Below are 27,229 nucleotides of genomic sequence, written 5' to 3' on the forward strand. Positions count from 1 at the left end.
AAAGATCACTCAGCTCTAAGGACATAGATCAAAAGATATTCAACATCAAATAAGTACATAGAGTAGTCCTAAAGGAATGCAGTTGTATTGCCACACTTTAAATAGATTAGCACAACTTTTATTTCTGTGTTTCTCAAGTTAAGAACCTTTTCTGCCTTTAGCTGGTAGTGCAATAAACTTTGGCCAAATAAATGTTCTCATTTTAGAAATCAGATATGACGTGCTTTTGCAAATTATGAAGAAGAATTATTGGGGCAAATGTTGAAGAAATAGACAGAATGCACCCTGAGTGAATTTAGGCATTTTAAAAATTTGTTCCCTGATCAAACCAGTGAAGTCTGACAGTAGGCAATGAAATAAATAGCTCTGTCAAATCACAGATGACAGAGAAATTTGGGAATAACACATATCTGTGGTACTCTGGATCTAAAACATATAAACAAAGAGCCCTATTTACATATAAATACAAAATCTAGAACTCGTGGTAATTAGTATATGCAACAGAAAGCCAGCTCTTCAGTGAAAAGAAGAGTACAGAAATTTAGTTGCATCTGACTTAATCTGCTTTTTTATGTCATTCTCTCATGATTTCCCAAATATTAAGAAAGTGATTATGTAACATTGTCTTCTACTGTTGGTAGAATTTTTAAATGGATTTATTTTTAATATACTTAAATAAAGAATTAAGAAGTTGGACATTCAAACTAAGACTATTGATATAAGTTTCTCTCTTGTTAAGGGAAAGTTTTATCATCTTTACCACTACAGATGTGCAATCAGTGCTTTTATGAGAAATTCAGTCAACTAAAATAAAGCATTTTTTGGATTTAGTGTCTTTCAAGTATTTTGGAGTAAAAATTGTCTAGTATGTAGAGAAATTGATTGTAATTCAAGAGCAAAGAAAAATACTGAACTGAAAAAGTATGAAAAGTTTTTAATGTATCGATGTTGAGAACTCTGTTTTTGTGAGGTGAAAGCAATAGAGCTTTTGTTCTATTAAAATTAATTGGTAGATTATTAAATGAACTAAAGTATTTGATTGATATTAACACCCATGATATAATATGACCAATAAATATCTGCATGTTTTAGTAAATCTTCATGCCATGAAATTTATGTTAATCTTGAAGCTAAGAGAGAATGCTATCCATTGAATTTAAATGGATTATTTTTGTCAAAGGATTACTAAAATACATTTTCTATAGTAGCATGTATCTTTGAAAAGACGTAGATTCCTAGAACTGAATGGAATTCTCCAAATATTTTGTTGTCAATACATCCTCATTGTCATTCTCCTTGTTCGTACATCCTCAAAAACTGTGATGTTTGCTGAATTTTTTTATGTCGGATAAACACAAACTCTTAAGGTTGAGTTAAAAAATAAAGTAAATGTATTTCATTTTGACATTTTATGAGTTATTTGGATTTTCAAGGTAATCTAATTTGATTAAAAATTATTTCTAATGTATTTTAAGCAAATGCAAAATGCAACATTGGAATACTATTTTTAGTACAGATTTTATTAAACCTTTTTTTTTTTCCCCCAAAAAAATAATAAGGGTATTTTAAAGTTTGATCTGAAATTAATTTTTATCTTATAAAGTTTGACCCGAGATGAGTTTTTAATGGCTTATTTGTGGTTGCAAATCAGAAATATAAAAATACAAATTATATTTCTACCCTAGTTAAAACTCGGTTTTCTTGGATGAGAAGGGTAATATGTTAAGATTCACTAAGCATTCATTTAGAATTCAGTTTCTACTGAAGACATACCATACTAACTTCTCATAAAAAATGAATTTTGAACCTATCTGAAAGCTTAATTTTAGGTAATTTATCTTAAAAGTTTTGGTTCATTGATCCACAGCTCTGGGCTTGGTGTATCTTCTGAGAGTGAGAATGCATCCTGATCTGTCTTCCACTTCAGCAAATTCATTAATTAAAGATACGATGGTATTTTCTCTGGAGACCATTAAAAGAAACACTTGTTTTTTCCCAAGGGATCCATTTTCAGCAGTGACAGTTTGCATCCTGACACTCCTATGTGAAATAGTTTTGCCCTGATCTTCAAGATGCAATAGTGTTTTTTGAAAGACTGTTGATCATTTACACATGCTGGTTTAGGTCTAGATCTGCTGTCAGTGGTGGAGATAATTTTTTTTAAATGTAATTCAGATAAGGGTTCTGATTTTCTGTGGCTCTGCATGCTTTCAGGTGGCATATGTAACTGTGGAGAACTGGAAGAATACAAATTTCCAGTGCTAAATTATAGTACTAGGAATCAGTGTGTCAATAGGATCAGTCCGGTGAAAGTACTTTAAAGCTCTTGTGAAGATATGATTTTGGTAATCCTTACTTATATTTGTGATAATCCTTACTTTCTATTTGTGATATTATTCTACTACTGTTGTAATATATTTGTGTAATGAACTTCTGGAAGATGTTTTCATTCATTCTGTACATTCTGGCTTTTGATAAGACAGAGTAATTAAATAGAACAGCTGACTCTGGAACTGCTCCATGTTCATATTTGGATGGAACAGTAATTTTCTTTTCAAAGTTTATAAAGAAAAAATGTATACTTTATCCCTATGAATAGTCTGTTCTGTTGTGAAACATGACATATGCTTGTGAACAATGTTCACAATTGCTTTAAGGTTGCAAGCATAACAGATAACTGCATGCACTATAGTAATTTCATCCTGCGTATTAAACTTTTTGTTGGAGCTTGCATGTCAAGGTACATACCCGTGTTAAATCCTAATAGAAGTAGCTTTGACAATATTTGAAAGCAGATATATATATATATTTAATTGTGTTAAATTACATTTTGTTATCTTGAACGTTTCAGGCTTTGTAGCTTGGTCTGAACTGTGAAATATTTAAATAACCCCAGAAATTTTATCATTGAGTTCAATTGAATGAGGTGTACATCATTTTACTACCAATTTAGAAACACACTTTATTGAACCAGAAGTGCTTTCTTTGTGTTGTTACTCAAATGGGCATTGATATCAAATGTCTTTAAAATGTCATGGCAGAGAACTGTATCCTTCAGTTTCAATGGGCACTTAACTGTATAGTAGTTTGGAAGACAATACAGTGTTTCTATCATAAGCATGTAATATTTGTATTTCCCATCTTTAATATTCTTATTATTTATAAGTTTAATGAGACCAGATTTCTTTATTCTTATATTTTATATGTATATTCAGTAGTGACAAAATAAATATTATTTGAATAGCGGATTTCCTAGAAAATATCTAGGAAGTATAATCTTAAATGTTGATCTCTTTTCAGTATAACTGAATGCAACTAGCAAAAAATAAGCCTCTAATTTGAAATATGGGATTTAGACTTATTTTCACAATTTCATGTTTATTATATTTTGGTGCTTAAAATAAAATTAATTGAATTTACCAATAACTTTTAATTTCTATAAAGATGTTGGTAATAGCTTTACATAATGAACTGCAGATTTGAGAATTAAAACAGGTTCTTTATTACTAGTACATTATTACAGAAGTAAGATGTATGTGTTAAGATGTCTCCACATTTATAATGGAGAATATATGTGGCTTCGTAATTTTACCTTGCAGTATGATTTATTTGAGTGCAGTCATAATTTTCTTACCAGAAATGCAGGTAAGAAAGTTATTAGCCTACAAAAAGACTTGGAATCCTAAGTCATCTTATCGGTTTTTAAAGCACATACCTCTACCTCACTTTAACATGTAAATATTTGTTTAAAGTATTACGCCAAATATTTTGAAGGCACTTCTTATGTTGACATATAAATTCGTGGCAAATATATTTTCCTTATTTTCTGTTTTTGTTTTTTGTTTTTTTGTTTTTTGTTTTTTTTTTTAATGTTCAGAAATTGAGAAAGGAGGATGTGGTGACCCTGGAATTCCATCATACGGGAAAAGGACCGGCAGTAGTTTTCTGCATGGAGATACACTTACCTTTGAATGTCAAGCAGCTTTTGAACTGGTGGGAGAGAGAACGATTACATGTCAACAAAACAATCAGTGGTCTGGCAACAAACCCAGCTGTGTTTGTATGAGTTATTCTTATTTCTTCTGTAATCATTTCTTGACCTTCGCCTCTCACTGTTCTTAACATTTTTGATTAGCCAGCAGGAAAGCATTTCAGAGTACCCTGAGGAATTGTGAGACGGTCATTTTTTTCTTAGTTGGTTTCATAGTAACTCACTTGTGGGTATTATCACATAGGACTATTTTAGAATGCTCATACCCTCATTTTATATTTAATTTTATCATTTAATACTTTTAATAAATACTTGTGTTGATTCTAATTGAACTCCATCTAATAGCACATAAGTGTTTTAAAGAACTCAGCAGCATATGCACATTGATTCTGGCACTGCAAAACAGTCTGTGGATGTAAGTAAAGTAAAAGTGCTTGTTGGTGGGTTTTTTCCTTTTTTTTTTCCTTTTTTTTTTTTCTCCCGTATTATACTAAAAATATATGAATGCATTTAGGGAATATATCTAACATGGAAGAAGGATAGTTTAGCTCATTAGATGTGTGAATTTTGTTTAAAAAGATAAAATATTTTTTTAGGTAAACTTGTAATTGATTTAAATAAATAATTTTTGTTTTTTTTTGTTTTTTTTTTTTCCTTCTAGTGTAAAATAGAGTAAATCTTTCTAGTGTACAGTGCACTAGTCACTTCAGTTCTCCAGATAGTATCACATTTTCCTACATAAAGAGTTTTATAATTCAGTATTGGATTTTCAAAATAGAGTCCAGAGGAGTCAAACTTGTACAATATATGTGTTTTGCAGCTATGCTGATACAAGATTGACCAAGCTGAGTGAGCTTTCTCTGAAACTGGGAGCAGCCTCAATTTGTTTGTGTAAAGTGGAAATGAGTCTAAGCATATAATGCCTGGGCATGAGATGATGAGGGTGCAATATCCTTGAAGACTGAAGTTCTGTTTTGGAACAGTACTATGCTGCATTGGCTTGTTAGATTAGTTTATGTTGGCAGCAGTGTGGAATATTTTACTGGGCTACACTATTTGATGTGAACATGCCACATGTCCTATAAAATATAATGGAACTCAAACTTAGAACGTTTACAGACACTGAGTTTGGTTTGATGCACTTGAAGAGCTGAGTAACATTTATTCTTTGTGTTAATGACCATGCAGTAAGCCTTCCTCTTTCTGAATATACTGTTTTGTTGTTAGTTTGTTGTTGTTGTTGTTTTTACAAAAGTATCATCTATGTTTAATCATACTGTTCTATCAAAGGGAAACAGGGTAGTTGACTGAGACATAGCTACATTTGTACTGATCTATGCATCATCATGAACTTTGTGTGCTACAGAGATTGGCCCTTCTGCTTGATTGCTTTGGATTTCTAAATACATTTTGAAAGACATTCCTTTTAGTTTAGTTTAGAAAAAAATAAAAATAAAAAGCATTCAAATTTGAAGTTTGCATTTTTATTTTAGAACAAGCAAACCTACTGATTCTTTCCAAATTCTGACAAATCAGGCAGTACTTTGGCTTTCTTGGCATTCTCTATGTCATCTTTATAATATCTTGCAAGCACAGCTGCAGTCAGGTGGCCTCACTGGGGGACTTGAAAAGCTGCAGAGCTAAATTGTAAACATCTTGTAACAATCTTATACATCTCCAGGCTGCAAGGCTGCATGTGTAGTGGTTTTCACATCTAGGCTTCAAAAATACCATATTCCACAAGAATAGAAAGACAAGTGTTTTTTGTGTTTATGAAGAATATTCTGAGAATCTATCCTTGTTTTCTTTAGTCTCATGTTTCTTCAACTTCACCACACCATCTGGAATTATTCTTTCACCTAATTATCCAGAGGAGTATGGGAACAACATGAACTGTGTATGGCTGATTATCTCAGAGCCAGGAAGCAGAATCCATCTGATTTTCAATGACTTTGATGTTGAACCTCAGTTTGACTACCTTACTGTGAAAGATGATGGGATTTCAGATTTACCACCTCTTGGCACTTTTTCTGGCAATGAAGTCCCTTCTCAACTAGCGAGCAGTGGGCACATAGTAAGACTTGAATTTCAGTCAGATCACTCTACAACTGGAAGAGGATTTAATATCACTTACACAAGTAAGAATCTCTGCTTTTATTTTGCCTAGCCAAACTCTCTTTAATCAAAATAATGAAAAATAAACTTGTTTTTATTTATAATGAAGGGATAGATTGCCCCAGAAAAGGGGACAATGCAAAATGGTAATACTTGTATAAATGCGTTACTTTCAGTTGTTTTCCTGGTACTCCTTTCGTTAGCATATCTGGAACTAGTCACAAGTAGCAGGAGAAGAAAAGGGAGATCCTTACCTTGGCTAAGTGTAGAGATTAACAGATTTGACAGAAAATGGGAGGCCTGAAGTTTAGGTCTGCTTCTGTCTGAAATTATTCAGATCTCTTTTTTCCATATGCCATTCTATAGAAGTTAAGGTAGACAGTAATGAGGACAATCAGTTGGAGAATTATATAGTTAGGAATATAATACTAATGCATCAAATTCTTCAAGAGTTCTCACTGCATGTTCTTTCCACCACACTTTACTTAGTGCTTAGTGCCTACACTATGTGCTAGAATTGTCTAAGCACATGTATCTACCACAGTGAGAAACAGAAATAAGTAATGGGAATTCATTCATGTTCATAGGAAAACCCTAATTTCATTCAAAGTGCTAGTACTTCTGGACCTCCTCTGTGTTGCTGAGAAAAAATGCTCCACTCACATGGCTTAAATCAATTTAGGATCAAAGCACTTTATTAATTAATGAAGCAACGGACAGTCTGTGAGCTGTAGATTCAGAATCACAGAATTTCAAAATAATTGGGGTTAGCTGAAACTTCATGATCCATCTGCTCCGTTCCCTGCTCAAACAAGCACACCCACAGCAGGGTGCCCAGGATCACATCCAAGTGACTTTTGGAGATCTTCACAACCTATTTAGGCAACATGTACCAGTGGTCTATCACCTACACAGAACAAAAGCAGGTCCTGGTGTTCAGAGGGAACCTCCTGTGCTCCACTTTCTGCCCATTTCTTCTTGTCCTGTCATTGGAAACCACTGAAAAGAGCCTGGTTCTGTTTTGTTTACGCCCCCCCTTCAGTTTTCTATAGATGTTGTTGAGATCCCCGTGAGCCCCTTCTCCAGGCTGAATGGTCCCAACCTGAGAGTCCTCACCTTCTCATCCTCTCTTCATAGGAGAGGTGCTCCAGTCTCTTGATCATCCTGACGTCCCTATGTTGTACTCTTCTCAGTATATCTCAGTTTCTCATGTACTGGGGTGTTCAAAACTGGACCTAGTACTCCAGGTGAGGCCTCACCTGTGCTGAATAGAAGGATAAGCCCTCTTGACCTGCTGATGATACTGATGCTGATGTTGGCCTAATGCAGCCAACAATGCTATTACCTTCTTATTGACAAAGTCACATCACTATCTCATGTTCAGTTATGATCTGTATCTGCAGTATAACAGATATACCACAATTTTAGGCACTCAGAAACTGCACCATCTATAAACTTGTAAGCACATTTCTGTTCCAGTCTATCACCCACCCTACCCTGTAAAGATTTACATATATAAGATTTATGGGTTACTAGCACTCACCTGTTTCCCCTAAAGTGTTTTGCCTTGCATACACTTCCTGAAATGGATTCCAGCTTTCTGTACACCCATGCTACTCTCTACGAGTCACTACAAGCATAATGGTGGAGGTGTGGGTTCCCACTGATTATAATCCTCGTTGCCACTCCACTAACTGGAAGCTGGCTGCTGTCTATATCCCTCTGGGAAGTTGTCTGTCCAGCTGAGGCAGAAGGTATAGTTTTTTTAGCAGCTCTGTTTATGTTGGATTAGCTTCAATGTGAAGCTACGCTTCTTGTAATGTAGAGGCAAACAGATGGGAGATTTAAACAAATTGTTTTCGTGTCACACTCAACTAAAAAGCTTTAGAATTTGAAGTATGTTGTATTTGTCATCAAATGTCATAAAATCTAATGCAGGTTTTATAGTGGGGCATTTTCTATAATTTCAGTTACATTGTAATGTTGTTGCTTTATAAAGGTTATCTCCAATGCCTGTCAAAAAAAGAGACAAAGTTTAGGACATTCGAATGGTGATGGTTATTATTATTAATTACTATTATTATATATTTTAAAAGCATTTGGTCAGAATGAGTGCCATGATCCAGGTATTCCTATAAATGGGAGACGTTTTGGAGACAGGTTCCTTCTTGGAAGTTCTGTTTCTTTCCACTGTGATGATGGCTTTGTGAAGACACAAGGCTCTGAATCCATAACATGCATTATGCAAGATGGAAATGTAGTATGGAGCTCAGCTGTCCCCCGCTGTGAAGGTAAGAACTCAGTCTTTACTTTGCTCCTACAGTGTGTATACTGAAACTATTTTAATTTAGCTTACTTTTCACCTTTCATACACTAATAAGAATGTTTTAGCTGAAGTTATTTATTTGTCTTATTTTAACACTTTTCCAGTCTAATGAGAGTACAATAATAGAAACAAGTTTGCTTTTATATTCTTGAAATAAATTAGCATTCTAAAAATCTGGTTGCTATTCTTTTCAAACTCTACCTATCACCATAATTACCTGCTTGTAAGTTATAGCTATTATAACAGTTTTGGCTGTAGCATATTGAAGAATATAATTATATAGAACATAGAAGAGTGAAATAAGTTTCTATTTAAAATTCTTTTTAAAAATTATCACCTTTAATTTTCTCAGAGCAAAGGTATACCTGAAATTCTGTATATAACATATTAATCCACAGTAATTTCTCCTTAGAAATACTGTGAAAACCGGAGCTATATTTAATATTTCTTATATACCCTAAAATATTTAATCAAAAATTTCCAAGTTTATTTGCTTGTTTTTCCCTAAGTGGAGAAACAGAATAAAATTGTACCATTCTGTGTGGTGAAGTACAGTAAGAGCAAAAAAGAGAAAATAGGCTGATTCCTTGGTGCTTAACAATGATGGTGCTCCATAGGTCATATGGCAAGACATATGAGTACATTTAATATACACTTGGCGTGCTCGTGTTATAAGCACAGAGTAATAAAGTAATAAAGAGTAATATTCAGAAAGCTGTATATCTTCTTGTAAACAATAGTTACATACTCAGGCACTTAATGAAATGAGAGCTGCAGGGGAATCTATGCATGAGTGCCTGAGCATCTTTTCCTCCTTCTTTGCTGGCCTTGATGTCTGCAGGGTTGTTTCTCACGCAGTTTTCTCACTCCTCTCTCTTAAGAGCTGCTGTACAGTGTTTTTTTGTTTTTTTTTTTTTTTTTTTTTTTTTGGGGGGGTGTTTTGCTTTTTGTTTTTACCCTTTCTTAAGTTTTTTTATTATCTGGATGATTTGGCAACTCAACTCAGATAAGACTTTGCATTTCTAAGAAAACTTAGAAATACTAGGAAGAATTCTAGAGTCTGATATTTGTGTATGCAAACCTATGTATGCTTGCAAGACTTCTTATCCTGATAAAACCATATGAGTTATGCCGTGCAGCAAGTTTGTTCTTTTTTGCTTACAGAAAAACCGACTCACACCAAGGCATAGAACATAGGGGAGGTTCTTCATCAAAAGATGTTTCTTCATTTTGAAACTTTATGCACACAATTGTTAAAATATTCAGTGTAATCTTTGTAGTTTTGTGCCACAAACATAAAGGTAAAAGAGCCATTTTGATTAAAAAAATGGTAGAGAAAATAAATGAAATAACTGTTTAAAAAAATATGTAGATATCCCTCGATTATCCTTTCTCTGAACCTTGTTGGGCATTAGCTATTTATTAATGGTAAAAGGATTCAACTTCATATTAGATTTTGTCTATTGTATGTTTTGTTATAGAAGGAAATGTAGATCATTAAAGTTACATTCAAGATCTATTCTGTTTTGCTGCATATTCACTTTTAATTGCTAATAAAAGGAGTTTCTGGTTTTAAATTATAATATGGAGCAAGCATCCTTGCTAGTCTAGAGATGATTTAGTATGCTTCTGGTTGTCAGATATTTCTGAGTAACCGTTGTTTTTTTTTTTTCTTGCTTTGTATTGCTCTATAATTAACAGTCTCTCATATAAGCAATACCTGGAATATGTGAAGTATGTGATGTGTTACAATCAGCTGAGGGTCAGCAGTCTTCTGGTTCATGTTTTAATATGACCAGATTTAATTAAAAGCCATGGAATACACTTCATTATCTGTTTTCTTGGCTGATTACTTTACCTCAGAGACAATTAACTCTGTATATTTCATTTCTGTGAGTTGCTTCCTCCTCCCTCTCCACCTCCCTGACTTTCTTAAATCTGGAAAAACTTCTCAGAGATAAGTGAGAGTCATGAATGAAATCAAAATAATGTTTCTTGGTTCAATTTCTGGTAGAAGCATTGAATCAAACTTACGAGTATTAAGTTACTACTCACAAATTCATGTTAACATTAATTTCCATATGGCATAATAGGTTTGCTTGTCACTACTTCAAGAAACAGAAGAGAAATAACAAAATTTCCTGCACTGCAATATGGAATTTGCTGATAATGATACCACTGACTACTTGAGTGTAATACAAATGATACTAAGATAAATTTATCTAACCTTGAAAGCTTTTCTGTTTTAAACTGCTAAATAGCCTTTGGTAGAATACATCATCCCAAAGCCCTGTTCTATAAAAATTTAATTTTAAGATGGACTTAATGTTTCTCAAATTGTGTTCACTATCTGCTGATATTGTTTAATCCTTCACCAAAGTCTTCTGAAAGATGTTCCATGCCTCACCATGTTGCTTTCATAGCCACTTTTCAATTCTTTTTGTCCTTCTATTGGAAGAAGATCAGATTAATCAAACTTGGTGTATGAGAAAAGAACTGATGGAACACAGTGAGTGCTGAGGAAGCTAGCCAGGGGTGTATCAAGGCTGTTCTCTATTGCCCTGGAAAGGTCTTGGGACTGAGGAAGGTTCCAGAGGTCTTGAATCCTATCTTCAAGAAAGGAAAGAAGGAGGACCTGAGGAATTCCAGGTCTCACCTTGATCACTGGGAAAGGTGATGCACCAATATTCCTGGAAACCATTTCCAAACACTGAAGGATAAGAAGATGATTGGGAGCAGTCAGAATAGATTTATGAAGGGGAAATTATGTCTGACCGATCTGGCAGCCCTGTACAGTGAGATGACTGGCCTGATGGATGAGGGGAGAGTAATAGATGTTTTTTATCTCAGTTTTAGCAAGGTGTTTGACACTATATCATATTAGATTCTTATGGGAAAATTGATGAAATATTGGTTAGATAGTGAACTGCAAGGTGAATGGAAACTAGCTGAGCTACTGTGCTGAGAGGGTTGTGATCAGTGAATAGCATAAAGCGAATGGCTGGAAAACTGCCCCTAGTGGTGTACCACAGGAGTAAGTATTGAGTCCAACGCTATTGAAAATCTTCAGTAACAGCCTGAATACTGGGACAAAAATACACCTTGAACAAGCCAGCAGATGACAGAAACCTGGGAGTAGTGGCTGATAAATGATATATGGTTGTCCTGCTGTTCAAACAGGCCGTGACAGGCTGGAGAATTGGAGTGAGTTGAAGTTCAAGAAAAGAAGGTGCCTTTACTTCCCCTTTACTCATTTGTTAAGTCTGTGTCTGCAGAGCTGTGTACAGAGACCTGGGACCCCCAGCAGAAAAAAGATATGGGCCATACAGCAATGAGTCAGGTGGTGTCACAAAGATGATTAAAAGCTTGGAGATTTCATACAAGAAAAGGCTGCGATAACTGCAGTCATCTGGTCTAAAAAAGAACACTCAGGTCTCTGGAGAGATCTGGAGCATATAAGCACCTGATTCCATGATGTAAAGAAAATTGTCTGTTGACAGGCCAAGGGGCAATGGACACATACTGAAATACAGGATAGTATTTTTAAACACAAGAAAAAACTTTTATTGTGAGAGTGATCAAACAGAGGGACGCAGTGCCCAGACAGGTTGCAGAGTCTTTGCCTTTGGAGAGAGGGCTGACCCTGACTGTACATGGTTCTGTGTAATCTGCTGTAAATGACCTTGCTTTGAGCAGGAGTAGATGATCTCCAGAGGGCCCTTCCAACTGTAGTTCAGTGGGATATTCATAACAATCATTTCCACTGAACTGAGACATTACTCAATAGGGTACTAGATGGCAGTGTGATGAAAAAAAAAGAAAAAAAAAAAAGCAATACATTACTTGGACCAGTTTGTACACAAATATGGAGTCATATTAGAAGTAAAAATGACAGTATGTTATTTTTTAATTTTAAGGAATGCTTGCAATTTCAAATGCCACTTTCTGTGGATTAAGGTATGTGTAGAGTGATAAGCTATGGTGAGATACACTGCAAGACAAGAGACTGAGAGAAGGTGCTTATAATATTACAGAAAAATAAGAAAAATAGCATTGTGTATTAAACTTTTTTCTATACTTTTGAATTGTTTATTATTAATTTTTGTAGCATTATTTGAATATAAAATAGTGCATTAGAAATAGTGTATTTTTTTTATTCTTGCAGCACCATGTGGTGGGCATTTGACAGCATCGAGTGGTGTGATCTTACCACCAGGGTGGCCAGGATACTATAAGGATTCACTTAACTGCGAATGGGTGATTGAAGCAAGACCAGGACATTCCATTAAGATTACTTTTGACAGGTGGGAATCATAAAGGAAAATACCAAGTAATGTACAAACACAATTTTTTTATAACAATGAAGAAGAAAAATATTTAAGAACTCAAACCAGAATAAGAAATGATTGCCATGTGACACTGTACTTAGTTATTCCTGTCCTTCCAGAAAATTAAAGGTTAAAGCTTCATCTATATTCTATGAATTCATGGTTTAAACAATATGCAGTAAATGTCCGTCTGCTAGTACATCAGTAGCGATATCTTTTACACTCCTCACTATTTTTGTCTTCATGAACAACTATGTACTGTCCATGATGATGATCAAGTCTAACTAACGGAGGGTATAAATTTCCTAGAGAAAAAAGAAATTGTACAAGTAGTTCTGAATTAAGCTTATTATATATATAGTACTACAACATGTGTCACTTCAGTGTGTACTGGGTTTCAACATTTTATTTGGATACTTCAGATTTCACCATGTGTACTGGCATAGAGATTAAACAAAGATGCCAAGACATCAGAGTACTGTTAAAAGCAGAGACTGAAAGTTTGTTTTAAATATTATCTAACTAAAACAATCAACCCAATTAATTTGTAAAAATGTTATCTTAATGTGGATTGAAATTAGCTCTGCTGGAACACACAGTGATTACGTCCCTGTATAATGTGCAGATTCCTTTGGAATAACAATTATTTTTGAAGGTGAATTATTTTCAGCCTTGTCTTAGATGGAGTCAGGAAGTAGTGAGACTGCATTTTGGCACCAGGAATGTGAAATGCACCATGTTTCATCTTTCTGAGACCTCAACTAGAATCTATTCAATTTATGATTAAAACACAAAGATCTCAATCCTTAAGAATCTTTGCAAAATATGTAAGAAATTGGCATTTTCTTAGTTGCTTGATCTAGATGATAATAGCACACTAGTTAGTCATTTGACATAGAGAAAGATGTAAAGGATAATACGAAAGATGATGCCTGGAGCTAGACTGCAATGGCCTTCCTGTATTACTGTTGCCCAAGGGGAGGCAGTAGTCTAGGTCTAGTTTTACCTTTGCAAAGTCCACAATGATGAGCAAAATTATTCATTAATACTTATTTATAAGGCTTCTATGTCTAAGTGCAGAGACAAAAAATATGTAAATGAATGGAGAGAAGAACAGAAGAATGTGAAAGTGACTGTTGGTAAAACAAAAGATCTGTCTTTTATGTGTTCAGTGAGTTTTTCCATATCTCACTTCTATTAATTAGTTTGGTGTCCTCATGTTCTCATGTAAACTTGACATTCACAACATTCTTCAGTTTGGGAAACACAGTATTTATTGCAGACTGGAGTGGTAGTTACTTAGCAGGGCCACTAGGAACCTACTAAAATAAGCAGGGCTACAAGGAAAAAGTTGAACAGCAAGTGAACAGAACTGACAGCCTTCCTCTCTCGGGAGTCCTGAATGAATACAAAGTTTGAAATAGCTGAATAATCGAATGCAGTGTATATGAAATACCAAGGAAAGAGAAGTATGGAATTTCTAGAAGATTTTGTTTGTTGATGTCAGAAAGCATAGAAGTACATTGGATACAATTTACCCAGGTTTCCAGAATGTGATTTTTTATTTTGCATCTCACTCTGTAAATGGCTATTAAAAAGCACCATTTTAATACAAAGAGGGAAATTGCTTGATAAAAAACGTAATTAACGGGGGTAATAATCTTACAGTAAAATGTTTTGTATAGCGGTCTGTGTTCAACTGTTTGTTATATTCAGAAATTATCATAAAAAAGAAAAAAAGAAGAATCTTAAAGGGCTGGATATGTAGGCAACAAAATTGCAGTTAGATTAAGTAAATGCAAAATGAATCATGTAAGAAAAAGTATTCACCTTAATATATAAAATAATGGCTTTTGAGAGCTTGCACTAACCACTGAACTGTTACATTTCTTATCACTCTCTATAAAGAAATATGAATGAGAACTTCTAATACATTCATAGGAGTTTTGGAATCATGTCTGTGGTGATGAAACTACTGTAGGGTGAAAGATTAACATAAACTATATATTTAGTTTATTGAAACTCTTTTTCTGTCCTGTTCTATAACTTTATTTCTTCTTATAACTTGATTAAAGTCAATAACAAAGAGAATAACAGCAGGGAAGGATGGAAGCTGTTTAAAAAGTTATTTCATTAAATTGCTATGTCACCTCAGTAATGGATGTTTGCTTTCATGGAATCATACAATCATAGAGTCACCAAAGTTGGAAAAGACATCCAAAATTATCCAGTCCAACTGTCTGCCTATCACCAATATTTTCCACTAAACCATGTCCCTCAATACAACATCTAAACACTTCCTGAATACCTCCCAGATCAGTGTCTCCACCACCTCCCTGGGCAGCTCATATTTCCTAATGTGCAACCTGCACCTTCCCTGGCACAACTTGAGGCCATTCCCTCTCATCCTACCACCTGAGGTGGGTCTGACCCCCACCTCACAGCAACCTCACCTTTTAGGTAATTGTAGAGTGCAATAAAGTCTCCTCTGAGCCTCCTCTTTTCCAGCCTAAACAATCCCAGCTCCCTCAGCTGCTCCTCATAAGGTCTGTGCTCCTTCTTGGCCACCTGGGCATGCTGCTGGCTTGTGTTCGTTGCATTCAACAGGAAGTTCTAGAATTTAAGACACTGTTTTTTCTTGTCCTTGTTAAAATCTTTCTGTATAAATTGCGAACTTATATTTGTTTGTTAGCTTTGCCCTTTCAGTTTAAAATTAATTATCAGAAGCTGGAGATTTCAGAATTTCTTTCAAAATGTAGTGAAAGCAAAAAGACATCTTAGTTGTAAAATGGAGCATTTTAATATTTATAAGAGGAAACAGGTTGCATGTACTTGCATACTTTACCAGAGTGACCACTATAGTTCTCAAGAAATTATTGGAAAAAAAAATTTCCTGTGCCATATGGTTGAGTTGAAGACTACATTTACTGAATTTTCAACAGATGCACATATTCACAGAATTATACAGCTTTATATACAAATCAAACTGTGATGAAATTAAACAAAAGTTTTAAGTTTCAGTATTATTAAGACGAGGCTTTGGTCTTCTTTCCCTAAGTATTTCAGTAACATGTTAGTCATACTATTAAGTACAATGGTTTTGGTAGACAGGAGAGCTTCCATTGGAACTTTATGATGTGTTCCTGGTAGGTTTTGAAAATTGTATGGCTTTATTGAATCGTAGAATAAATATCTTTAAGAGTGTTGGGAAGTTGATTAAAAAAAAAATAATATCCCTTTGCATCCCCTTCTTTTCTCCTAATATGACAGCTTTGCTACTCAGATCAAAACTCGAATAGAAAACCTTTTTATAATTTAAAAGAAACTAACTCTCCTGATTGATTTAATGTTATTAAATTACAAACCATTAAGCAAAATCAGTATCAATAATCAGTTAATCAACAAGTACAATATTTTTCATGTACTTTGCCTAGTCCAGGGAAAATAAAATCCTCTTATATTTCATTGCATGTCTTGCTATCCCAGATGCAGCTGCCAGAATGAAATTTTGCACTGTATATGTGATATTCATAATGTAAATGAGCTCCCTCTTGAGCTAATGAGACTTCAATATTGTTAGACAAATATCCTTTAGTAGAGTACTTAGAAACTCTCCAGAAATAGCAGCAGATGATAAAATAACCCCATGAATGTTTTACATTGAAACATTCTGCATTTCAGGTCACAGCTAATGCCTGTAAGGGCAACAAAAGAATAATGTCTGATTGATTTGAGTCGGAAGGAAAGAACTTAGAAGGGTGAATGCTGAACGGAAAATTTTTGTTGTTTTGAATATTGATGAAAACTCATTGGGTAGCTGGTAAAACAAGCCTCTTCAAAATCTGCCTAAACACATGAAAAATAGTGTAATAAAGCAGTTTTTAAGACTTCTTAAAATTCTCTGGGACATTTGGAGAGTGTCTTACTTTATTTACCAACATAAGTATGCTAATAGAAATTAAAATATTTTTTAAGTTACTCTTATTTAAGCACTCTCAGTAAGAATGTAGAAATTCCCATAGTATTTTTTTTTCAGTGATAGTGCAAAGGTTGCTGTAATGCTCCAACCCTTAAAAACAGAAAAGTGAACTAGAAATAAGTTTCAAATTTTGAGATGAATTAGAATCTTCTGGAAATAAAGATCAATGTAATGGGCAGCAATTCCCAGGGAAGTCCCTTGGGATTCAGTTTTAGAGGGTAAAGGGGTCCAAGATGGCTGGTTGCACTTCAAAAAGGAAGTTAAAGGTGCAGGAGCAGGCTGTCTCCCTGAGCCGCAAAGTGAGCTGGCGGGGAAGAGGACTGGTGTGGATGTATAGGGAACTATTCTTGAGGTTCCAGGAGAAAAAGAGAATGCATGTCTTGTGGAAGAGGGGACAGACAATTCAGGAAGAGTACAGAGAAATTGTTAAGATGTGCAGAGAGAAAATCAGAAAAGCAAAAGCCCAGCTTCAACTCAACCTAGCTGCTGGAGAAAAAAGGAACAAGAAACTCTTTTACAAATATATCAACAGTGAGAGGAGGACCAAGGAGAATCTCCATTCTTTACTGGATGAGGCTGGCAAAAGTAACCACTGAGGATAAGGAAAAGGCAGAGGTTCTGAATGCCTTCTTTACATCTGTCTTTAAAGGTCACACCAGTTATCCTCAGGGTACTCCACTCTCTGACCTGGTAGCTCAGCTGGGGAGCAGACTAAACCCCCCACAATTCAGGAGGAAACAGTCAGAGACCCACTACTTCAACTGGACTGCCACAAGTCCATGGGGCCAGATGAGATTCACCTGAGAGTACTGAAGGAACTGGTGGAGGTGATAGCTGAGCCACTTTCCATCATCTATCAGCGTTCTTTGTTGACTGGTCCCGGAAGACTGGAAGCTTGCCAATGTGATTCCCATCTACAAGAAGGGTTGTAAGGAGGATCCGGGGAACTACAGGCCTGTTAGCCTGACCTCGGTGCCAGAGAAGGTTATGGAGCAGATTGTCTTGAGGGAGATCATGCGGCATGTGCGGGACAACTGGGGGATCAAGCTCAGTCAGCGTGGGTTCATGAAGGGCAGGTCCTGCTTGACCAACCTGATCTCCTTCTATGATATGGTGACCCATCTGTGGATGAGGGAAAAGCTGTTGATGTAGTCTACCTAGACTTCAGCAAAGCCTTTGACACTGTCTCCCACAGTATTCTCCTGCAGAAGCTCACAGCCCTTGTTTTGGACACGTACGCTCTTGGCTGGGTAAAGAACTGGCTGGAGGGCAAGAGAGAGAGTGGTGGTAAATGGAGTTAAATTCAGCTCGTGACCGATCACAAGCGATGTTCCCCAGGGGTCGGTGCTGGGGCCTGTCCTCTTCAATATCTTTATTGATGACCTGGATGAGGGCATTGAGTGCATCCTCAGCAAGATTGCAGATGACACCAAGTTGGCTGGAAGTATTGATCTGCCTGGGGGTAGCGAGGCCCTACAGAGGGATCTGAACAGGCTGGGTAGCTGGGCTGAAGCCAACAGGGTGAGATTCAACAATTGCCGGGTCCTGCACTTTGGCCACAATAACTCCAGGCAATGCTACAGGCTTGGGGCAGAGAGGCTGGAAGAGTGTGTAGAGAAAATGGACCTGGGGGTATTAATTGATGCGCGGCTGAACGTAAGCCAGCAGTGTGCCCGGGTGGCCAAGAAGGCCAGTGGTATCCTGGCATGTATCAAAAACTGTGTTGCCAGCAGGAGCAGAGAAGTGATTGTCTCCCTATACTCAGCTCTGGTGAGGCCGCATCTCGAGTACTGTGTCCAATTTTGGGCCCCTCCCTATAAAAAAGACATTGAGGCACTGGAGCAGGTTCAAAGAAGGGCAACAAAGCTGGTGAGGGGTCTGGAGCACAGATCTTATGAGGAGCAGCTGAAGGAGCTGGCATTGTTCAGTCTGGAGAAGAGGAGGCTCAAGGGAGACCTTATTGCTCTCTTTAACTACCTGAAGGGAGGTTGTAGTGAGCTGGAGGTCAGCCTCTTCTCTCGTGTAACTGGTGATAGGATTAGAGGGAATGGCTTCAAGCTATGCCAGGGGAGATTCGTTAGGAAATACTACTTCTCTGAAAGAGTGGTCAGGCAGTGGAATGGGCTGCCCAGGGAGGTGGTGGAGTCACTGACCCTGGAGGTGTTCAAGGAGTATTTGGACATTGTGTTGACGGAAATGGTTTAGTGAGAACTATTGGTGATAGGTGGATGATTGGACTGGATGATCTTGTAGGTTTTTTCCAACCTTGGTGATTCTGTGATTCTTGTAGGAGTAACTGTAGGATTTTTTTTTCCAGCAAGTCTGCAACCTATCATTGTCACACCACCCTGCTAAGAAAACCGCACTTGCTGGCTAAAAGCACTTTATTTCTAACTAGTTCCCCTCTCAAATACAACTGTTAAAGTAATTGAAATATTGAAGTATTGATTTTGAGTCCACTCATAATGAGTACAAATAGAGTATTAAAACCGGACTAGTAGTATGTGTCTGTTTTCTTTATTCTGCTTCAGCGTAAATAAATACATATAATCTTTAAAATTATGGAAAGGTACTGAATATAATTGTCAAGTACTTGAGTGATGCCCTCTGTCTATTTTGGTAATCTAAACAGTACCAGAAAAACTATTAGATTAAAAAACTCAGTGTTTACACAGTTTTTGAACTAGTTTCTACTTCACTTGCTAGATACTGTCAGCTAGGTCAGACATGGTTCAGGAACAACTGTGGGCAGGCAACCATTCATAACAAGAAATTTAAATAATATCTTCATGTTTGGAGGGCCAGAGTATGTAAAAATATGGATGTAGGTCATTCCATATTTGCTGTCTTCAGCGCCAGAGACAAGTCCCAAGCATCCTTAATGCATTAACATGCGCACAAACATTTTATTCCACTTTCAGAGTAGATAGCAGTGAAATCAGCCATCTTGATTTTAGCCAGTATACCCAAACAGAGTATGTAGTTTGGTTGAAAGGACCACAAACTTAGAGAGTTTTCTGGGTAAAGAGGAGAACCGTGTGTAAGGCATAAATCAAAGTTTCCAGTCATTAGTTAAACAAATACTTTCAGATTTCTGAATGTGTTTTTGTTATCAGGGTCTCGAGACAGCAGGAACTACAGAAGTTACTACTTTCTATTAGTTATATTGATGTGTATGTAAAGATGACTTCAAGCCTAATGCAAATTTGATTGTAAAATGAAATGGCCTAAATGGGAAAAGGTGTTCATTCTGTCATTGTTGCCTACACAGTAGAGAGTTTATTTTGACTTTGAGTGGGTGTTACATGTATCTCTGCTTTTTCAAATGTTTGGTAATTTGCCATTGTCATTAATTACAAGGGCATAGTTTCTTACCTCCAGACCCACTAAACATCTATCTTGTACCAGATAGACGACTTAAGAGCATGAATTTTGAAACAAGTGCACGGGGACAGAGGTTTTTTACTCTGAACAGTTGAACTAATAAACTCTTTGGGAAAGAGAGAACAGTCTCAGGAGAACATGTATGTTTTTTATACTTAATCTGAAAATTTAGCATTTTATAAAAGTAAGAACATTGTGTCGGTAGATGTATGCAGTCCTGTATGGATATCTGAGTAATTGTATATACTTCTTTGATAGGAAAATTGATGTGCAAAGGTTTAGATGTTACAATTCACAAGAATATTTAATATAATCACAAACTATCTTGAAATGAATTTGATGTGAAGAAATGTCAGTCAAATTTTCATCTACAGAAAGAGCAGATCTGAGCCATTGATTTAAAAACAGCTGGTAGTGGATGACTGCACATTCAGACATGTTTTCTGAACTGGGGAAATGTGATGTGGTTTAGTGATTGACAAAGATATTGATTGAGCTGTTGATTTTAATGTTATTTCTTCTTGTAAATCAGCTTTCTTGTTAGTGTTCTCTTTTCTACATTTAGATAGGCAAGGAAATCTGTAACAAATTTCAAAATGAAGGTTTAAATTCAGTTTAGTGCTTTTATTTTTAACTTCATAGGAGAAATAAAATATTTATAGATAGTGAACTGTGTTAGAAAAGAATATTTGGTTAAAATATTAAGCATTGAATATTTAAACAGCTTTTGCCAAACAACAAATATCAAATAATGTAATTGTTGAAATGAAATAATAAAATATTATTGAAGGTGTTTCTATAATGTCAAATTGTTTCTTTTTAATCTGATAGCAAGAAATTTCTCAATAAAGTTTTCTAAGAGACAATTTGCACATTTGCAGATGTGATTTTGAAACCCTGTCATATGGTTGATCTGAAGTATACATACTATGACTACATTGTAAATTTTATACAGTATTTATATGATAGACAAAACAAAACAAGAAAAAAGATGCGTAAGATCTTCCTAAGTTGCTATTCACAGTAATGAAATGCAGATAATCATCTGTAGATACGCTGATTTTTATATATACGACTTCCTTCCTCAGTACATGAGTAGAATTTCTAACAACATTCTTCTGCCTACCAGACTTATATATTTCTTCTCAGATTTCAGACTGAGGTTAATTATGATACTTTGGAAGTCAGAGATGGACCAGCTAACTCATCACCGTTAATTGGAGAATACCACGGAACACAAGCACCCCAGTTCCTTATCAGTACTGGCAATTACATGTATCTGCTCTTCACTACAGATAACAGTCGTTCCAGCGTTGGCTTCCTAATTCACTATGAGAGTAAGTCTGATATTTCTCTGACATCTTTTCATTTAATTTTGAAAAATAACATTCAATTTGAAAATGTGCAAAGAGACATGAACAAATAAATGGCGGTATTTATATTTGTATAAGGGCAAATTATGTTTACTCTTAAACTGTACTGACAGATAGCTATGAAACCATTAGTTCATTTGGAAAATTTTACTTAATGAGTTATTGTATTTTATGCAGACTGTTCTTTGCCTTAGGTGTTTAGCCAAATGGAAAGCCATTTTAGAAACTCACCCTTCAGGGTAAAGATATGTTGATTTTGTTTGTTCCCCTTCTCCCACCTTCACTGCCTCTCTCTCATTATTTCTCCATTTTTTTTATGTATTTTGCAATACAGAGCAGAATTGTGCCTTAGCCACAGTGATTCCACAATGCAGTTCAGTGCACAGTATGTCTCCCTTTGAACTCTAGAATCACTATAACACTATTTTCTTTAAAATTAGATACATAGAATTACATATATTAAACTCTCAGAAGTTACTGAGCTTTACATGATAGTGTAGTTATTCATGTTGATACTGAATAGAATGCATGTGTTTAGTATGGTTAGGCTAGGCTACACAAATAACATTGCTTTTGTCAGTTGTTCCAATCTTATTTGCAGACTAACCTGACTGCAGTAAATTTGCTGTCACATTGCATGTATAATGACTGCCCAAACTCATATTTTATTATAGCTGCATCAAAACTTGGAGATCGTGAATGCTTTAGATTTGATGCAGACAAGGTGGCGATGGCAAGGCCACTAATTCATGTAAAGGCAAGCAAATTTCCATTTTGATCTATGGAGATCTAGTCAATGCAATCAACAGAGTCCAGGAACCAATTCAGTTCACCCTGAAATAAAGTTCAGGGGCTTTATTAAGTTGCCTAAGCACAGAGGATTAGAGCATTTATTTTTTTTTTTTTAGGTGTAGGACACCTAGTTTCCAAGTACTGTACTAGAGGTGTGTGGATCATCCAAAGTCCTTACCCATATCCATATCCACTAGTTCCATGCAGACTTTCTGGTTATGAAAGGATAACAATAGGTAATGGCACAAGAAACATTTATTTGGATAATAGAATTTCTCTCCTTATAACTTTGCTTCTTTCCTAATTTCCCCTGACTGTTCTGATCATTTAACTTTTCACTATGAAAGGATAAAGATATGTTAGTAGAAGCATCTTGAGCTGAAGTTGAATCTTGCTCTGAATTTCCACTTTGTGAAACAAAAAATAGCCTACCTGTCAGAAACCATAATGAAGTGTATACTGCAGCTTAAGCTGTACAGAAAAAGTTTGCTGAACACTTCATGCCTATGTGAGGTGTTTGCTTCACAAGGCTCAGTCACAGCATCTCTGGTCACACTGGTTTCTTTTGGCACTACTTTTGCCTGAGAGCAAAAATCATCTGCATTTTGTCCATACAATTGTTCATATGACATGACTAAAATTTGTTCTAGGCTCTCTATCCTTTTGCTAGTCATTGTTTGGAGCTCGTGAAGCATTTCTATGATGGATATCAGATGTAAGTCCCTTCTTGATCCTTATCTGTTTATTGACAAATAAACATATTTAGTGCATATACTGGGGAAATGTAGTTATAGTAACAAGAATGGAAGTACTAAGCAGATGAACTCATAGTTTTCAAAGAGCAAAATCAGGTGGAATGATTCAGTGGAGATTCTGCACATTCTGCTGGGAACAGATGAGGTCGAAATTGATTGCTGTTATAGACTTTACTGTAGAGGTTGCTTGTGCTAAAGATATTTTGCGTGTAGAAGAACGGGCCATCAACTATAAGGTTTTAAAAAAGTATCTGAATATTTTCTTCAGAAAATCAACTTTTATATGGAAGTGTCCTGAAAATCTTCCAATAATAGCCATAACTTGATTGTTTAGATTTCCTTTTCGAAAAGAACTTTTTAGAACTTTTAAAATGTGCAGCCTTCGTGAACTTGAGTTGAAAGTTTTGAGAAGATTCAAACAGCTCACAGTTTTAGAATGAAATGCTTTCTTACACTTTTTCATTCAAACTACAGTCTTCGCGAATAGTCAGCATACGAAAAATGATTCATCAAACTTTTGGTGGCAGATTACACTTGAAAATGGTAGTGGAATATTGGGGAAGAACTTTTTCTTTCAGCAGTTGATTTTACTCTGAATAATAAGAACCTGTAGAGAGCTAGAATAAGAAAGGCAATTTTTGAGAAAGCGCCCATGAAATTACAGAGTTTATAGTTCTCAAGAAATAGATGAATGAGGTAGGTAACACAATTATGATAAAGTCAGTGGTTTTCAGGAATACAAATGTCACCCAACTTGAGAAATTGATAAATGATTTTCCTAAAGAATCAATTTTGCAAGGCATTTATAAATAATAATACAAGAACCATTGGTGTAGCTTTTTTAAAATCCCTTTTAATGATACAGATTTCAAAAGTTAATAATGTAAATGTTGGATGTATTCAGATATTGCTATAGATGACCGTCAAAAAATAATTCTCTTAGGATAAAATCAGAAAATCTACAGTGCATATCTAGTGACAAAAACAGAGACAGAAATTCAGTAACAAAAATATATAAAAATACACTCAAAGAAAATATCAAACAAATATCAAAATATGCAAACATCAACTGCCACATGTGAGATTAAATGTTCTTTTTTTTTCTTTTTCTTTTTCAATGTTTACAAAAAAGCTTGATTACATTCATATACTTAACATCTTTAAACAAACATTTCCAATGTAAGAACATACTACACAATATTGTGATAAGGGACTGTGAAAGTACCAGGAAATCCTTACATATGAAGCATAAGCAGTCTCCGCTACACTGAAAACACCCTCCAGGTTCTGTTTAGCGAAGGAGCTTTTCAACGGTTCTTTGGAGAAAGAATGAGAAAAGCTCTTGTAATAACAGCATGCTTTCCTTTTGACATCTACCCTCCCATTTCACTGCTTTCACATATCAGCTTCTCTCTTCACTGGTGCAGGTTACCCAGAAAGGTGGTGGATGCCCCAGCGCAAGACTGGGTTGGGTGGGGCTCTGAGCAACCTGATCTACCTCCAGGTGTCCCTGTTCATTGCATGGGAGTTGGACCAGACGACCTTTAATGCTCCAATCTTTTAGTCATTCCTACTATTTAACTTTAAGCCTAATCTCACATATGATTGCAACCCATACCAACTAGCATCTTCCCATTCAGTACTTGGGTATAGCTCTAGGGATAACTTCAGCTAGAATCACAGAACTATAGGGGTTGGAAGGGAACTGTAGAGACCATTGGGTCCTACCCCAGACACTGTTCTCAACAGGTAGCAAGGACAAGTCCGTGCTGTTTTGAGGTGGGCAAGGTGTATTAATGCTAGCTGAATCATGCATTCAAATTGGGACCCCTCCATAATTTAATTGTATGGTCTCCAATTCTAATGCTTGGAAGTGTGTTCTGACACCTGCCTCACTGATGTTCTGGATGAAGCTATATTGATAACAAAGAATAACACTCTTGCTTTTAACTGAAGTGTTTCCAGTGTTCAAAATGTTCTTTTCACTGAATAGCACAGGAACTGCTCCCCAGCTAACAGTGGTTATAGCACTAGCCACATTTTGGTTTCTACTTGTCTAACCAGCCTTATTTTCTTTATCTGTTTCAAACAATGAGCACTATTTAAACAATCTCTTAACGATATTACCTTAATATTTTATTTTTCTATTTATTTTAACTGTAAGTGTAATATATGAGTTTATAGTTAATGAAATTGTATATCTGTTTTATGCTTCATTTGTTGTATATATCAACACATTCATTTCCTCTTTTGAGATCTAATGAACTCTATTTAACCAGTTTCAAAAAATTAATTATATTTCCATTTGCAAAATATGCATTTTAATAATAAATGAAGTATCCTATATAGCTAGCATACCAGAAAGTTGATGAATGTTTGATGAAGTGTCAATATTGACAGTAAAATTTTTAAGGATGCTTGTTCATATATTTCAATTATACAGTGATGTACCACATCTGATTTGTTTGTATGCTTGCAGTTCATTTTGGATTGTATGTTATGTTCCTTTAAAAAGAGTATTTTTAAATTATAGGATAGAATATTATTTGCTTATGTCATTCTCACTGATGCACGGCAAAGTCAAAGGATCATATTTTTGGGGGAAGCTACTGACTCCCTGCTCTTTTTAGGAAATACTGCATTAGAGAGAGTGGGAGAGGAAGGATACAGGTTTAATCTAGACTTCAATCTTATATTTATTCAACCACTTGTTATAAATAGTGTGATTTTTGAAACCCTGGACACACAGTTTATCACTTGATGCCAAAATTTCTCATGTATACTTTAACGTTGTCTTTTCAGAGTCAGGATTCTTGACATTACCCATTACTAAGCTTGTCTTAATTATCTCCCATTGAGAAAGAAAAAAAAATCTTATTCAAAGAAGCAATATAAAATGTTTTCTTTTTAGGTCTGTGTATGTTTGCTAAACATCAAATCTGAATATTTTCCACTTAAAGTGAAGTCCTTTTACCCAAGCTGACTTTTTTATGCAGCACCACTATTTCAATTACAAAGCTGGAAGTTGCAAGGATTACTACACCCTCTGTTGTCCTTGAAAATACCTGGAAAGTCATATTTTATCATTTCAAAACAAAACTAATAAAATTTTACCTGTTATATTGTATATATTGTATATATATATATATACAATGTATAATATATACAATGTATATTGTGTATATATATATATATATACCTATATATATACCTATATATATACCTATATATATATATATATATACCTACTTGGAGCTATCCCGTGGGCTCGGGTGTTAGAAGGTAAGGGGGCCTCTGAGAGCTGGTCAGCATTTAAACAGCTCTTCTTCCAAGCTCAGGATCGGTGCGTCCCTGTGAGCAAGAAATCGGGAAAAGGTGGCAGGAGACCTTTGTGGATGAGCAAGGAGCTCATGCGCAAGCTCAAAGGAAAGAAGAAGGTCCATGAAATGTGGAAAAAGGGTCTGATCACTTGGGAATAATATAGGAATGTAGTCAGGGCCTGCAGGGATGCAACGAGGAAGGCTAAAGCCCGTCTGGAATTGAATCTAGCTAAAGTGATAAAGGATAATAAAAAAGGCTTCTTCAAGTATGTTAATAGCAAAAGGAAAACTAGGGAGAATGTGGGCCCCTTACTAAGTGAGGGGGGGGTCCTCGTAACGGGGGATGCTGAGAAGGCAGAGATACTGAATGCCTTCTTTACTTCTGTCTTCAGTGAAAAGGCTCCCCTGCAGGAATCCCACACCCTGGAGGTTAGTGAGAGGGTCTGGGGAATGGGAGACTTCCCTTTAGTCAGGAAAGAGGACGTGTGTGAGCGCCTAGGCAGTACTAAGGTCCACAAGTCCATGGGACCTGATGGGGTGCATCCACGTGTGCTGAGGGAGCTGGCGGAGGTCATTGCCGAACTGCTCTCCATCATTTTTGAGAGGTCCTGGACAACAGGGGAGGTCCCTGAAGACTGGAGGATAGCCAATGTCACTCCGGTCTTCAAAAAGGGCAAGAAGGAAGATCCGGGTAATTATAGGCCTGTCAGCCTCACCGCCGTCCCTGGAAAGGTGATGGAACAGCTTGTGCTGGATACCATCTCCAGACAACTGGGAGAAAAGGAGGTTATCAGGAGTAGTCAGCATGGGTTCACCAAGGGGAGGTCGTGCTCGACCAACTTGGTGGCCTTCTATGATGCTGTCAC

General features: G+C 35.9%; 1 protein-coding gene across 1 annotated transcript in view; it reads left to right on the top strand.

The window, feature by feature from the left end:
* The window catches only part of CSMD1 (CUB and Sushi multiple domains 1), a 1,002,456-nt gene that overhangs the window by 762,470 nt on the left and 212,757 nt on the right, over positions 1-27,229 (top strand). The window contains exons 13-17 of the mRNA XM_085217921.1: positions 3,878-4,060; positions 5,803-6,129; positions 8,203-8,397; positions 12,598-12,736; positions 21,273-21,460. Coding sequence (XP_085074047.1) covers positions 3,878-4,060; positions 5,803-6,129; positions 8,203-8,397; positions 12,598-12,736; positions 21,273-21,460 — 1,032 coding nt within the window. The remainder of the gene's footprint in view (positions 1-3,877; positions 4,061-5,802; positions 6,130-8,202; positions 8,398-12,597; positions 12,737-21,272; positions 21,461-27,229) is intronic.

The sequence above is a fragment of the Meleagris gallopavo genome, chromosome 2 (genome assembly GCF_905368555.1).
Source record: "Meleagris gallopavo chromosome 2, MGAL_WU_HG_1.1, whole genome shotgun sequence".
NCBI lineage: Eukaryota > Metazoa > Chordata > Aves > Galliformes > Phasianidae > Meleagris > Meleagris gallopavo.